Here is a 14510-nt window from a genome sequence, read left to right on the forward strand (position 1 = left end):
ATTACCCTTCATTCCACGATACAAATTACCTGTTTTAAAGTGATTTAAATTAAAACCTCCCTTCAAAATTTCATGCTATTGTATGTTCTAAACAATAGCTTAATAATGACAGTCATTTTACTTCATTCTTCATCAGTTGAAATTAAGGCAGTGTGTCTCACTCTGCCATCCTCAGTTGAAATTAAGGCAGACAGAATATGCTAACTAAAGAGTTACAGCAAGAAACTTATATAAAGATATTCTGATATGACAAAACAATGTTTAAAAATCTGTTGACTTCTCAAAGATGAGTTTAATAATTATTTCCCTTCCCATTCATTCATTCAGTTAATGAAGATTTGATATTTGACTTAAACCCAAGTAACTGTGGAATTATTTCCTGACCAATAGAGTGAAATATCCTCTTGTTTCTTTTTGTTAATAGCTGCTTCACTTTAGAAAAATCAAAAAATTTTCTTAGGTCCTCCAAGTAAAGAATTGTGTACATATGAAACATTTTTAGCAAGGAATTTATATAGTCTATAGAAGTTGGGTGGTTTTGTGAACATAGCAGTACACACCTCCTTATGTACTGACACTTAACATCTCTTCTCTGACCCTTTCCTATTTTCCTTTACCTTCCCTCCAAAGATTCACCAGTGACCATGCCTCCATCCATGTTCACCATTCACTCACAGCTTCCGCCAATCCTAATCTCTAACTGTATACCATATGCCTTTCACTCTCTCCCAAATTTACCCATCCACCCTTCCCGCTCCTCATTCCTTAATCTCTCTTATATTCACCTTGTACTTTGGAAACATGCTCTAAGACTAACCTTATCACCACCATCTTTTGACCCTTGCCACCTGAGGTAAGCATGCATCTTTTCTGTAGCAAGACACATATCCTGTCCCACTGTAATACTTTAGCCTCTCAACACCTGTTACAAAGTCACCTCCCTCAACTGCCTCTCAGTTGAAGGGGTTCGTCTTGAGAATTGCTTGGCAGCCTTACTAGTACTGGTATCAGTAAAAAAAGAACTACCCAGTGTACTCTGTAAAGTGGTTGGAGTTAGGAAGGCTCTCTAGCCATAGAAACCATACCAAAACAGATATTGGCACCCAACAGATCCTCCAGCTCATTGGATCCTGTCAAATTGTCCAGCCCATGCCACTATGACAGGTGCTAAATGTTGATGATGATAATGATGTTTAAAATGGGTACAGGTATTGCTGTGGGTTTAATCTCACTGTGTGGCATCTTTGGTACCTTATCCGCCAACTTTTCAACAGCAACTTTGGCTGTCTTTTTGGATTCAGTGTTGTTACCACTGATGGACATGTTTATACAGTCAAAAGGCAATGCAGTCTTTCTTGCGAAAAATCCCTGAATTACGTTCAGTCACAGGGAATGAAGATCTTTGGTCTCATAGGTGTGGTAACACGGGATTAAGACACATGAAGCGATACCCTACTGCAGTCCATCCAACCCATGTTAGAGTGAAAAAGCAGACACACAAATGAGGATGAGGAGGATAATGTTTCACTTATTTCAGTCATTAGGCTGTGGCCATGCTGGGGCACCATCTTGAAGAATTCTAACCAAACTAATCAACTCCAGTACTTAATTCTTCTTTTTTTTTGTTTAGCCTGATACTTAATCTATCAGTTTCTCTTATTGTCTTTAAAAATAGAGGGATATAAATACATTCAGGGTATTGTAGTCTTGGATATAGAATATCTTAAACAAAGATGAGGTGGTCATCATTGGGATGTCTTTTGATCTTGGGTTTACTGAAATTGGGATTAATCACCAACAGCAACAAACATGCAGGGTTGCCTGCTCTTGACTTGACTTGAGACAGCATTCACCCGGGGTGGGTTGAACTGGCTTCATTCATCCTCAATGCTGCATCTCACAAATGCCGACCAGGCCTGGCGATTTGAGGCTAACGACCGCGTGATCTCCAACCACTCCTTATTCCAGCGGCGAACACCGTAGATATGGGGACCTAGGCTGGGTTCCAGATCAGCCTTGACTGTCATCAGCCAGGTTTTTCGTTGTCCACCACATTGCTTTCGCCAACCCTGAAGGGGAGCTGGTGCAGTTGCTTCGTAGATGAATTCTCCTGGTTGGTGACGGAGGGCATGACCCAGCCAACACAGACGTCTCGTTAGGATGGCTTGTCGGAGGGAGGTGATTCTGCACCTTGCTCTGCCTACAATCAAACACTTTTTATTAGAGTGTGCAATGTATTCCTCAATATGACAGAGGAATGAAATATTTGGTATGCCTGTGTTGTGTCAAACATTCATTATTACCTATATTCTATTTCAGTGTCTCAGCAGGGCACATCAAAGGTTTATATCACAATTAACTACTGGCGTACTAAATTCGCAGTAAAATTTAGTCATTTGCTTCCTACTCTTCTTCTTTTCTTTTAATAGATTGATTATTTAAATTTTTAGCTTTTGCTCCATTTTTCAATATTATTATCGATGATGATGATATGATTATGATAATAATCATCATCATCATTTAACGTCCGCTTTCCATGCTAGCATGGGTTGGACGATTTTGACTGAGGGCTGGCGAACCAGACTCCAGTCTTGATCTGGCAGAGTTTCTACAGCTGGATGCTCTTCCTAACGCCACTACACTCTTGGAGTGGTTGGCGTTAGGAAGGGCATCCAGCTGTAGAAACTCTGCCAGATCAGACTGGGGTCTGGTTCGCCAGCCCTCAGTCAAATTGTCCAACCCATGCTAGCATGGAAAGCGGACATTAAACGATGATGATGATTATTGTTATTAAAGTGGCCAGCTATTAGAATGATGAGCACGGTGGGCAAAAGGCTTAGCAACATTTCATCTGTTTTCACATTCTGAGGTTGACTTTACTGTTCATCCTTTTGGGGGTTGATAAAATAAGCCCCTGTTGAACACTGGGGTTAGTTAATGTAATCGACTTACTCCTTCTCTAAAAAATTTCTGGCCTTGTGCCAAAATTTGAAACCATTGTTGTTGTTGTTAGCATCAACATTGTCTTTTAACTCCCGACTTTGCTGGCAGGATTTGGATAGTTTAACAAGATCCAACATTTCAGAGGACATCATCATGCTCCAATGTCTGTCTTGGCATAGTTTCTATGGGTGGATCCCCTTCCTAATGCAAACCACTTTACAGGATATACTGGGCGAATTTTTCATGGTACTAGCACTGGCGAGGACTCTGTGTAATTCAAAAGACAAAGATCCTTTTCAACTGGGTGGGACTAAAGGAGAGAAACGGGTGGCTTCAGGCAAGCAACAGCATTATTTCTATTTCTGGAATCTTACTGTTCTTCTTAACTTCTTTCAGAAGAACACCAGTCTCTTTCCCTTTGTTCTTCTTATTGTATTTTCTGTCATACAAGTCAAAATTTACAGCAGGAAAAAGGTACCTGCAAAGAAAGCTCTCTGGCTGAATGGTTATTTGGAAGAAAGAACGTTTACCTATGTGATGAGTATAGACTTAAAAAATTTATGTTTTCTTACTGAAAAATCTACATCAACTTAGATATGTCGACTTGTACATTGGGAAATACAAACATTTTCTTAACTCTTCACTTTGTCTTCTAACTTTTGCTTCCACTAAAATATTTCTACTCCTCCTTATATAAATATTTATCTAATAATAGCTGATATAAATTTTGGTTGGTTGACTGATTGATTTCTCCAGTCATGCTTTATATCATATAGGAAGAGGGGGAGAGAAATAATAAAAGAGAGATACAAAGAGAATTAATATAATAACTGCAGATACAAAGAGAGTTAATACAATAATTGCAGAGATAGGTTTTTGATGAGGTAGATTGCAATTATGTTGATTAAATTTTGTAAAACAATATATATTTATTGCAAATATACAAATGAGAATTTTTTTAAATTTTATTTTATTTTATGGTATTTAATATTTTTCTAAAAAAAATTAGTCATTTCATCATTTTATATTAGCACCGAGAAATTTGATAAAAGTTAAATCATAATTATTGTATGTATGCAATATATCTTGATATCAACCGTGATGATAAATTTATACTTCCAAAGTTACCCATAATATGTCGTGCACCAGACAAAATGCTTGGTAATATTTCTTTTGAATCTTTACATTCCAAGTTCAAATTGCACTGAGATCGACTTTGCCTTTCATCCTTTCAGGCTCATGAAATAAAGTATCTGTCAAATACTAGTCCTTTCCCCTCAAATTGCTGGCCTTGTGTCAAAATTTGGAATTATTAATATTATTATTATTATTATTATTATTGAAAGAATGTTTCAGTTTCACTAGCTTTGTTTAGTAAATTCCCAACTGATTCAGACCAGCTGTGAGTATTTTTTAGTGATTCAAGTTTCTTTTCACTCTTTTATGCACACACACACACACACACACACACACACTAAATATCATCCTTATCATCTAATGTCTATATTCCATGCTGGCATGGGTTGGATGGTTTGACAGAATCTGGCTTGTTGCAGAACTATATCAAGCACCAGCGTCAGTTTTGATTTGGTCACATTATTGGCACTCGAGCCCCGTGCTAGTAGGGTATTAAGAGCACCATCCGAGCGTGATCGTTGCCGGAGCGGCTATCTGGCCTCCGTGCCGATGGCACGTAAAAGGCACCATTCGAGCGTGATCGTTACCAGCATCACCTTACTGGCACCTGTGCCGGTGGCATGTGTAAAAGAGTCGAGCAAGGTCATTGCCAGTGCCACCTGACTAGCCCCATGCTGGTGGCACGTAAAAGTACCCACTACACTCTCAGAGTGGTTGGCATTAGGAAGGGCATCCAGCTGTAGAAACATTGTCAGATCAAGATTGAAGCCTGGTGCAGCCATCTGGTTTGCCAGCCCTCAGTCATACGTCCAACCCATGCTAGCATGGAAAGCGGACGTTAAACGATGATGATGATGGTTGGATGCTATTCCTAACACCAACCATGTTACAGAGTGCACTGAATATTTTTTCATGGCACCAACACTAGTGAGGTAGCTGAGTAACTGGCAAGACAAGAAAATAAAAGGAAAATCTCCTTTGACTCGGTATAATTGCAAGAATGGGATGTGGCTTTATGCCAGGTGTTGACAGGCTAAAGCATGAGAGACAGACAGGCACAGATGTTTTGCTATAGAGGAGATGCATGACTACCCTGCACTACATAAGGGTTCGGGGGGTAACCGGGAAGATAAAGATGGTGGTGACAAGGTGCCAGAGCAATTTTCAATATACAGAAAGGTGAGTGATGTTTATAATTATATTTTTTTAAATCCTGAAATAATTAAAATAAAACATTCAAAGAAAAAAATTTTTTTTTTCATAATTACCTTCAAATCTCTTCCGCATATTGAGATGCTTTACTGGAATTGCCAAAAATTCAGTTATTGATAAAAATAAGGCAACAAGAATACAATATAATAAATATAAAATGCATTGTATCCCAAGAAAGAATAAATCAGTTCTATATTTAAGAGATGGGGAATTATGTACATTATTTACATTTGACAGATATTCGTCCTCATTTTGTTTCTTGTTAACACAACGTTTCGGCTGATATACCCTCCAGCCTTCATCAGGTGTCTTGGGGAGATTTTGAACCTGGGTTCCTAAGGTATTTTTTGATGTTATTATTTTTCAGATCACTGCCTGGAATTGAACTCGGAATCTTGGGGTTAGTAGTCCCTGTTCTTAACCATGGGCATATGGCATAGTGGTTAAGAGCACAGGCTACTAACACCAAGATTTCGAGTTCAATTCCAGGCAGTGACCTGAATAATAATAATAATAACATCGAAAAATACCTTAGGAATGAGAACCCAGGTTTGAAATTTCCCCAAGACACCTGATGAAGGCCAAAACGTTGAAGTTTCTAAATTCTTTTGACAAGTAAGAAAAAAATATTTGTACTAACTGTAATGTAGTCTTTCGTGTCAAGTCCAGTTCATATGATGAGGATATAACTGATTGTTGTTTTTTATTTTCAGAAACTAATCGTGATTTGGAGAATAAGGAATTCTTGTTTTTTTGCAGATTAACTGGTGTTGAGTGTGGAAGTTCATTGGCTGATGTCCAGTCAACTAGCAAAGACCAAAATCAGTCTAACCCACCAGTGAGCTACGCTGCCAGTGTACACAGGTCTGAGCAGCAAGCTCTGGTCACTGCTGATGCAACTTCTGTACTCTCCGGCACACCACCAGGTAAGCTCTCGACCCACCTTACAAAGTGTCCAGCCGACCAAGACTGGGTCTCTGCTCCAACAACACAGTGGAGTGGAGCCACCGCTGCAGCTCACAAACATAGCTATGCTGCAGTTCTGAAGAAAGAAGGTGGGCCACAGTGTCTAACAGATGATGGCAATGGGGAGGAGGATGTTGGTATTGATATGTTATTGTGTGAGGCGGCAGGTACTGTATAAAATATATTCCTTGTTCAAAAAGGCCATTCCTTTCACATTGTATCCCTTGTTATTTAGTTAATTTCATTTTTTAGTCACTTTTATTTATTTATTTGTATCCAGTTTTGATGGTGGCGTGGTAGCCCCTTCACTGTTTGTGAATGATATTGTGCTCAATAATTGTTATAGTACCTTCAAAGCTACAGCGATAAGGGTTAGTAAGTTCATCTTTGCATAGTTGTAATCAAACACTTTTAAGTATCACTGCATGCCAGCTCACCTCATATCATTTATCGCCATTACACATCACTAGTTATTATGCATCTGACATCATTGTTTCTTTGTTGTTGTTGTTGTTTAAGAAAAGCTTTAAAATGCTACTTAAATCAAGAGCTTGAGATTAATATTTTAATGAGCACATAATGAAAAAGCTTCCAATATAAAAATAAATAGAAAATGTCAGTGTTGGGAGCAACACCTTGATTTTTTTCAGTACTTTTTATTTCTTAATTTTTTTTTAGTAAATATATAGAATTATTCTAGATTTTTATTGCATGCTTCCCAAAGCTTTTGCTATGTTAAGTCTCTTACTTTGGTACCTTTTCTTTTCTATATGTTTTGTGTATTATGGACAATCAAAATATTGTATATGTATGTGTTCCTATGGTCAAAACTGATATCATCATCATCATCAATTATTATTGTTGTTATTATTATAAAGGTGACCAGCTGGCAGAACCATGAGCACACAGAGGGACAGAATGCCACTGAGCATTTTTTTTATCTTTACATTCTGAGTTCAAATTTGTCTTTCATTCTTTCAGAGTCAATAAAAATAAGTACCAGTCAAATACTGGAACCAGTGTAATTAACTTCCCCTCATCCCTCAGAAACTGCTAGACCTTTGCTAAAATTTAAAACTGTGAGAGAGCAGTTACTCATCATGACTACCCATCTGATAAGGGTACACCAGGCACATGCATTACTACCATATGTGCGTGATATGGTGATGTCATATCAAGATAAACAGTGCATGACCTTGCAGGTGGGGACCAGTTAGCATTTTCTAAGATCCAGTAGCCCATCTTGCTCAAAAGGTCCCTGGATTAGGGTTGTTTGAGGATGTTGAATGAAACACCCATGTTTACATCATCATCGTCGTTTAACGTCCACTTTCCATGCTAGCATGGGTTGGATGTATGACTGAGGGCTGGCGAACCAGATGGCTGCACCAGGCTCCAATATTGATCTGGCAAAGTTTCTACAGCTTGATGCCCTTCCTAACGCCAACCACTCCGAGAGTGTAGTGGGTACTTTTACGTGCCACCGGCACGAGGCCAGTCGGGCGGTACTGGCAATGACCTCACTCGAATTTTTTACTCATGCCACCGGCACAGGTGCCAGTGATGCTGGTAACGATCACAGTTATCTAATAGAAATTTCTGAAAGTCACATCTAGGTAAACTGATAAAACACTTAATTTTCCAAGTTGTCTTGCTTATTAAACTCTGTACTGCTTCGTAATGATAGTTTACATACACTTGTAACGCTTTAGTCATGTGCGTATGCACAGCTATCGGTTTTCTTCGTCTTAGATCAGCAATTGTTATTTCCTATTTGCTTCTATCTAGAAATCAATGGAAGTAACTACTATTCCCTTCAAACTTTGCTTTTTTGATGTGAACATCAATATTTTGGAATTGACCTATTTTCCATTTCATTTCAGACGGATTCAGAGCTGAGTTGCCGAAGTAGAAATATCGTTATTGCAAATATTCTGCTCAATACAACCATCAGAGCATGTTGCTTAGTGGCTGACAATATGTGTGCCTCTGATCATAGACATGTGTAGTGGAAGAGCAACATGGCCTTGTGTTGAGAGGGATTCTTTTGGGTTTGAATAAATGTAACAAAAGCAAAGTTTAAAGGAAATAGTCATTTTTCATAATTTCTGGTGGAAAGCAAATAGGGAATATCAATTGCTCCCCAAGAAAGAAAATCTTGTTACAGTGTTATTTAACGATGTGAAGAATGCGTCTAGTTCAGTATAGTAGGTCTGGCATAATTTATTAGTACAGTTGTAATAATTTCTCTCTATTTCAACTAGTTTTACAGACTACCTGCTGACTTCCTTAGGACTTGTATGATTTTAATAATCCTTAAATTAGTTTTGTATTAATCAATGGAAACAGAATAGGTGATATTTGGCTTCAATTTGAACTCTGATTTGTTGATTTAATGTTTTTTCTTCTTAATTTGCCTGTTAATGATGAAGATATATTTTTTCTGTATCTTTTGACTATTGTTTATAACTTGCTAGTTCATCTTCCAGCTGCTTTTTTCATTTGAAAATTTACTCAAAATTATTTCTATTGTTAGCATTTAAAAAAAAATTTTTTTTTTTTTTTAAATTTGATCTTTCATATTTCTTGTTGAATTTAAAGACCTTTTGTCTATTTATTTTCAGACTCCCAGCCATACCAAGAACCAGATCAAGGGGCTGAAAGAACAGGAGACTGTCTGTCACAATATGTCGATACTTTACGCCTGCATGACGACAGTGAATTTCCACCTGTCTCTAATTAAATCAGCTTTCACTATTTTTATTTAAATAAAGAAAAGAAAATTATATATATACATATATATAATTACTGTGGAATTTCAAAATCTAAAAAAAAAAAGTACTTTGTTTTCCTTTAATTATTCTCAAAGGATAAATTGGAAAAGAAAACTTTATCACACTACTTTTTAAGCTGCTATTACAAAAAAAAAAAGTTTGTTGTCCTCATGTAATATGTCCATCTCTTATAAGTCTTTTCCAGACATTCCACCCCGTCACAGAGCTTAAACCAGGTGGAAATGTAAATGTAAAGACGAAAGCTTAAGTACATTTAGTTTTATCTAGTATGTATTGAAGTGGATCAGTTCAAGAGCCAAGACATAAGAGGACTTCAGAAACACCATGCATCTGCTGCTTTCACACAAATACTTTATTTTCAATGAGAAAGAGTCATTAAGCAACCTACAGCCCTATTATTATTATTATTAATTTTATTATACTGACAATAGACATGCAATGGTTAGCAACTACATGAAACTTGATAGCCACCTTGACAACTATGTACATAAAAAGTTCTCATTTTTTTATATTTAAAGAAATATAAGTGAAGAAGAAAACCCATTATTTGGGACAGGGCTTTATATTCACTCTAACATTCAATGTCTTCAACTTAAACTCAGTCACTCCCCAACCACCAACACCATGAATTAAACTTCTTTGTTTTTGAATTGAAAAAGGATGGGGTGGGGTTTCTTATTTAATTTGTTTGGGATCTTCTTTCTAATTAAACAAAAAAACTGTTTACCAAAATTTGTTATTTGATTAATTGCTGTTGTAATTATTAGTGTTTTCCTTCATCTTTCATTGATTCACCACTTCAAGGTTATTGGCACTTGTTTGTCAAATCTAAATGCATTTCTTTGCATCTGAAGTGGGCATCTTTAATCATCCAGATGTTTCCAGAGACAGTTTTGTCTTTTGCAATATAATAAATGGTTAAAGACAGATCTTGGCAGTTTGGTCATCTAAAGGTGCCTCATCCCCACACCTTGAAAGTCAAGTTTAATGCTACTGTTTTTTTTTTATTTTACTGAAATAGGTGGGGTGGGGGCTACTGTTTTTGTTAAGTTTTTACACCTGCCCTGTTCTTTTATTTTTTTAAAACACTAAATATATTATTTAGATTTTTTAAAATTTAATTTCCTTTTGTTATTGTTATTAATTTCTTCCAATATATATTTTTAATATTATGGAGAAATATATGTGTGTATATATATATATATATGTATGTATGTGTGTATATATATATATATATAGCATGTTCTTATAAAGTTCACTATTTCTGAATGTCTTTCCTAAAATTATTTGAAGAAAAAAAAGATGTCTTGTAAATTTCAGAACAAATCATTAATCACCGACAGCAAGAATGATATGAAAACAAATAAAGCCAAATGATTGATTATCCCTAATTGAAACTGTTGACACTCTTGTTTATCACAGTTTTGTTTAAAATCATTTGGCCTATCCCTCTGATTACACAAATAAAATGGAATCTTCTTGCCTATACAATGTATGCTGTTTGTTCCTGTTTTTATTTTCTCTCTATTCTTTGTTGCTAAACATCTACAAACAAATGCTCAACCACCGGCTACTTACAGTTGAATTTTTTTTTGCCTTTATGTTATTTTTCTTTTACATCTTTATTAAAAATGAAGAATGAAATAGCAAAAGAAAAAAAATGATTCTGCTAAAAACTGTATTACTTATTTCTTATGTAGTCAGCCATCATTGGTGTCTTTCTCTACTTTTTATCTCCTTTTCCCAACAAGTCGTAACGCGCCTGAGTATCGTATACAGTAAGCTCATTATTGTTTGGTAAAGACCAAAATTTACAGCCAAAAAGAAGGGTAGGTCAACTTATACCCTGAAATGACTTAGAACCAAAACCTCTATGTGAAATACAACAGGATTTGAAAAGATAGGGATGGTGTTTGAATGTTTACACTATGTACAGCCTGTACATTAGTGCTCTCTCTTTTCTGCACACTTTCTTATATAAAAATCTTTTTGACCAAATCAAGAACAGCTGAAAACAATACAAAAGTAAAGATTTATTTCCAAATGATATTTTTGTCCCATTTTAAAACAGTTGGTTAGTTAAGATGGTATCTACATTATTCTTCTGGTCCTGGTATGAGACATTCATTTGTATCCTTTTATATTGTGGGTTCAAAACCTGCTATGGCCAACTTCAAACATCATTTCTTCAGCATTGACAACTTCACCATACAACTGGTACCCCTCTCCCATCACTTTCAACAGTGTGGCTTTGTGCCAATGCAAGAAAATAATTTAAAAACAAATTTTTCTTTTAATATTTTTTTTATTATATTATTGATATTACACTAACTCTCTTGCAGGCATCATGGCCTGTTGCCCAGTCATGAACCACAGGAGTCCTCAACTGAAAGTGTTGGTGTTTCAGAGTTGAAAGATAGATCTGTTTAGCATTGTTTTAGAAAGAAGGCCCTGTCAAAATAAACTGCAAACCTATTCATGCCACACTTTATATTTTCATGATTTTATCCTGAATCAACCACCCTTCATCAAAATCTACTTTCCAATAGAAATGGGAGATTTACATGGATTGGCCTTCAAGAGTTGCAATTCCATCCAACAAAAGCAGCGCTGCTGTATCCAACCTTCCTATAGAACACAGGCTTTCATATACATCTTGAATATATCCACCATGACACTGAAAAATATTTAATTTTTAATTAATTACGGTACATTCAAATTTAAACAGAGTACAATGCAATCACATTTTTGAAGCTAAAACTATCATTGTTTAATATCTCCTTTCCCATGTTTGCATGGATCAGACAATTTGTTGAGTTAGATTTTTCTGTGCTTGGATATTGTCTCTGTCACCAACCCTCACCTGTTTCCAAGCCAGATAACATTTTCCCCAGATCCAGACATTTTTTTCATGAAAGATGGGAAACAAATATCACTTGTATAACTGTTGATCATTTACACTCGTCACATCATGTCAAGACAAAGGTACAATCATCATCATCATCATCATCGTTTAACGTCCGCTTTCCATGCTAGCATGGGTTGGACGATTTTGACTGAGGGCTGGCGAACCAGATGGCTGCACCAGACTCCAATCTAATCTGGCAGAGTTTCTACAGCTGGATGCCCTTCCTAAAGCCAACCACTTCGAGAGTGTAGTGGGTGCTTTTTATGTGCTACCGGCACGGGGGCCAGTCAGGCGGTACTGCCAATGACCCCATTTTAATCTTTTTACACATGCCACCGGCACAGGTGCCAGTAAGGCGACGTTGGTTATAATCACGCTCGAATGGTGCCCTTTTTACGCTCGGATGGTGCTCTGGCACCCTACTAGCACAGGCACAAGTGCCAGTAAGGTGATGCTGGTAACAATCACACATATATATCACTGTGTTGACTAGACTATCAGACGTTATACATCACTGGTCACAATGCTCTTCCTTGCACTGTTTTAGTCTTTAAATGATGCCACCCCACTGGCTAGGTGGGCAGACCAGTGTGTGTGCACATCTATATACAATTGACTTCGCTCAATTTCTGCCTACCAAATTCTGTCAAAAGGTTTTGATTAACCTGCAGCTACAGTAAAGCGACTTGCCGAAGATCAAGACCTAATGCCTTTCAACCACACAGCCATACCCAACCCTAAGTATACACACAGTGCAATCTCACTTTTTGCAACTAAAAGCCAGCAATATAATAGACATGTTTATGTATTTTATATCTTTAGGTTTAAATTTTGCACTGTAAGTAAAATATTTTTCGAATCTATATATGTGTATGGAGCAGAGGATTGGCAGAATTGATAGAGCATCAAGGAAAAATGCCTTCGGTTCTGAATTTTTACTTTCTGAGTTCAAATCTTCTGGGGTCAACTTTGCTTTTCATCTCTCTGGGACCAATAAAAAAGTACTAGTCAACTACTAGGACTGAAAAAAATTAGACTAACCTCTTTCTTTTCAAAATTGGTATATTTGTGCCTAAATTACAAACATAAGGGTATATACATAAATTTTCTTTCACTATTAATGTACAGCAGTAAAAGTAAAGACCCCCTTCGGTCATGGATGACCATGGGATTGCACCTAGAAAGTTACCCTCCTAGACAAGTCCGGGCAAGATTGTTTATGGAAGACCAGCAGTCGCCCATGCATACTGGCCTCCCCTCTCCACGCCACCAATGGTATCCAAGGGAAAGGCAAAGGGGCCGATACAGCTTGGCACCAGTGACGTCGCAACTCATTTCTACAGCTGAGTGAACTGGAGCAACGTGAAATAAAGTGCCTTGCTCGAGAACACAACACGCAGCCCGGTCCAGGATTCGAGTTCACAACCTCACGATCGTAAGCTCAACGCTCTAACCACTGAGCCATGCGCCTTCACAGTAGTTACATCAGTAACCCTATAATTTTAAAATGTAATCTTTAAAAATTAAAAATGATCGTTTTTAACCCTCTAGCATTTAAATTACTGTCAAATGTAATGCCTACATCTTCACAATGTTTTGAACTGATCATGCTTTATCCTGTAGCTTTCAGATTTTGATGTGTTTGTTTATTTTTCAAATGACACTCTAGGGTAGGTACAAGAGGCAGGAACTGGCCAGTTTAAGCAGAAAAACAGGTAGAATATTTAAATGCTAAAAATTTAAACACTATTAAATAACCACACATCACCAGAGTGCTAACAGAATTAATAGTGTCAGATGTATTTACTATGCATACAGTATATCACAACTGCAATCAATGAAATATATAAATTAGTTGTTAGATGTTTTGGGACTGCTGCCTTTGGTATCTTTATTTTCAAAGGTTTGCTGTTTAGACCCTTATAATTCTCTATAATATATATGTATTATATAGAATTATATATATTATATAAGGCGCATGGCTCAGTGGTTAGAGCGTCGAGCTTACGATCGTGAGGTTGTGAGCTCGAATCCCGGACCGGGCTGCGTGTTGTGTTTTTGAGCAAGGCACTTTATTTCACGTTGCTCCAGTTCACTCAACTGTAGAAATGAGTTGCGACGTCACAGGTGCCAAGCTGTATCGGCCTTTGTCTTTCCCTTGGATAACACTGGTGGCGTGGAGAGGGGAGGCCGGTATGCATGGGCGACTGCTGGTCTTCCATAAACAACCTTGCCCGGACTTGTGTCTAGGAGGGTAACTTTCTAGCTGCAATCCCATGGTCATTCATGACCGAAGGGGGTCTTTACCCTTTACCATTTATATATATTATATAATTCTATATTTACTCTTTCTCTTTTACTTGTTTCAGTCATATGACTGCGGCCATGCTGGAGCACCGCCTTTAATCAAGCAACTTGACCCCGGGACTTATTCTTTGTAAGCCCAGTACTTATTCTATCGGTCTCTTTTGCCGAACCGCTAAGTAACGGGGACATAAACACACCAGCATCGGTTGTCAAGCAATGCTAGGGGGACAAACACAGACACA

General features: G+C 37.2%; 2 protein-coding genes across 6 annotated transcripts in view; one reads left to right on the plus strand and one right to left on the minus strand.

Moving 5' to 3' along the window:
- Positions 1 to 10548, plus strand: part of LOC115213829 (WD repeat domain phosphoinositide-interacting protein 2) — a 91554-nt gene extending 81006 nt beyond the window's left edge. Inside the window, exons 10-11 of one of the 2 annotated variants that reach the window (XM_029782727.2) lie at positions 6052 to 6425; positions 8883 to 10548. In XM_029782727.2, coding sequence (XP_029638587.1) covers positions 6052 to 6425; positions 8883 to 9001 — 493 coding nt within the window. In that variant the 3' untranslated portion in view covers positions 9002 to 10548. The remainder of the gene's footprint in view (positions 1 to 6051; positions 6426 to 8882) is intronic. The other variant, XM_029782728.2, reaches the window with a different exon arrangement.
- A 778-nt stretch (positions 10549 to 11326) lies between these two features.
- LOC115213852 (nuclear factor NF-kappa-B p105 subunit) overlaps positions 11327 to 14510 on the minus strand; it is a 105642-nt gene continuing 102458 nt past the window's right edge. For 3 of the 4 annotated variants that reach the window (XM_036505042.1, XM_029782791.2, XM_029782792.2), the window contains one exon: positions 11327 to 11730. In XM_036505042.1, coding sequence (XP_036360935.1) covers positions 11614 to 11730 — 117 coding nt within the window. In that variant the 3' untranslated portion in view covers positions 11327 to 11613. Of the gene's footprint in view, positions 11731 to 13474; positions 13895 to 14510 lie in introns of those variants that run through there. The other variant, XM_036505041.1, reaches the window with a different exon arrangement.

This window comes from Octopus sinensis, linkage group LG7 (genome assembly GCF_006345805.1).
Source record: "Octopus sinensis linkage group LG7, ASM634580v1, whole genome shotgun sequence".
In the NCBI taxonomy this organism is placed as follows: domain Eukaryota; kingdom Metazoa; phylum Mollusca; class Cephalopoda; order Octopoda; family Octopodidae; genus Octopus; species Octopus sinensis.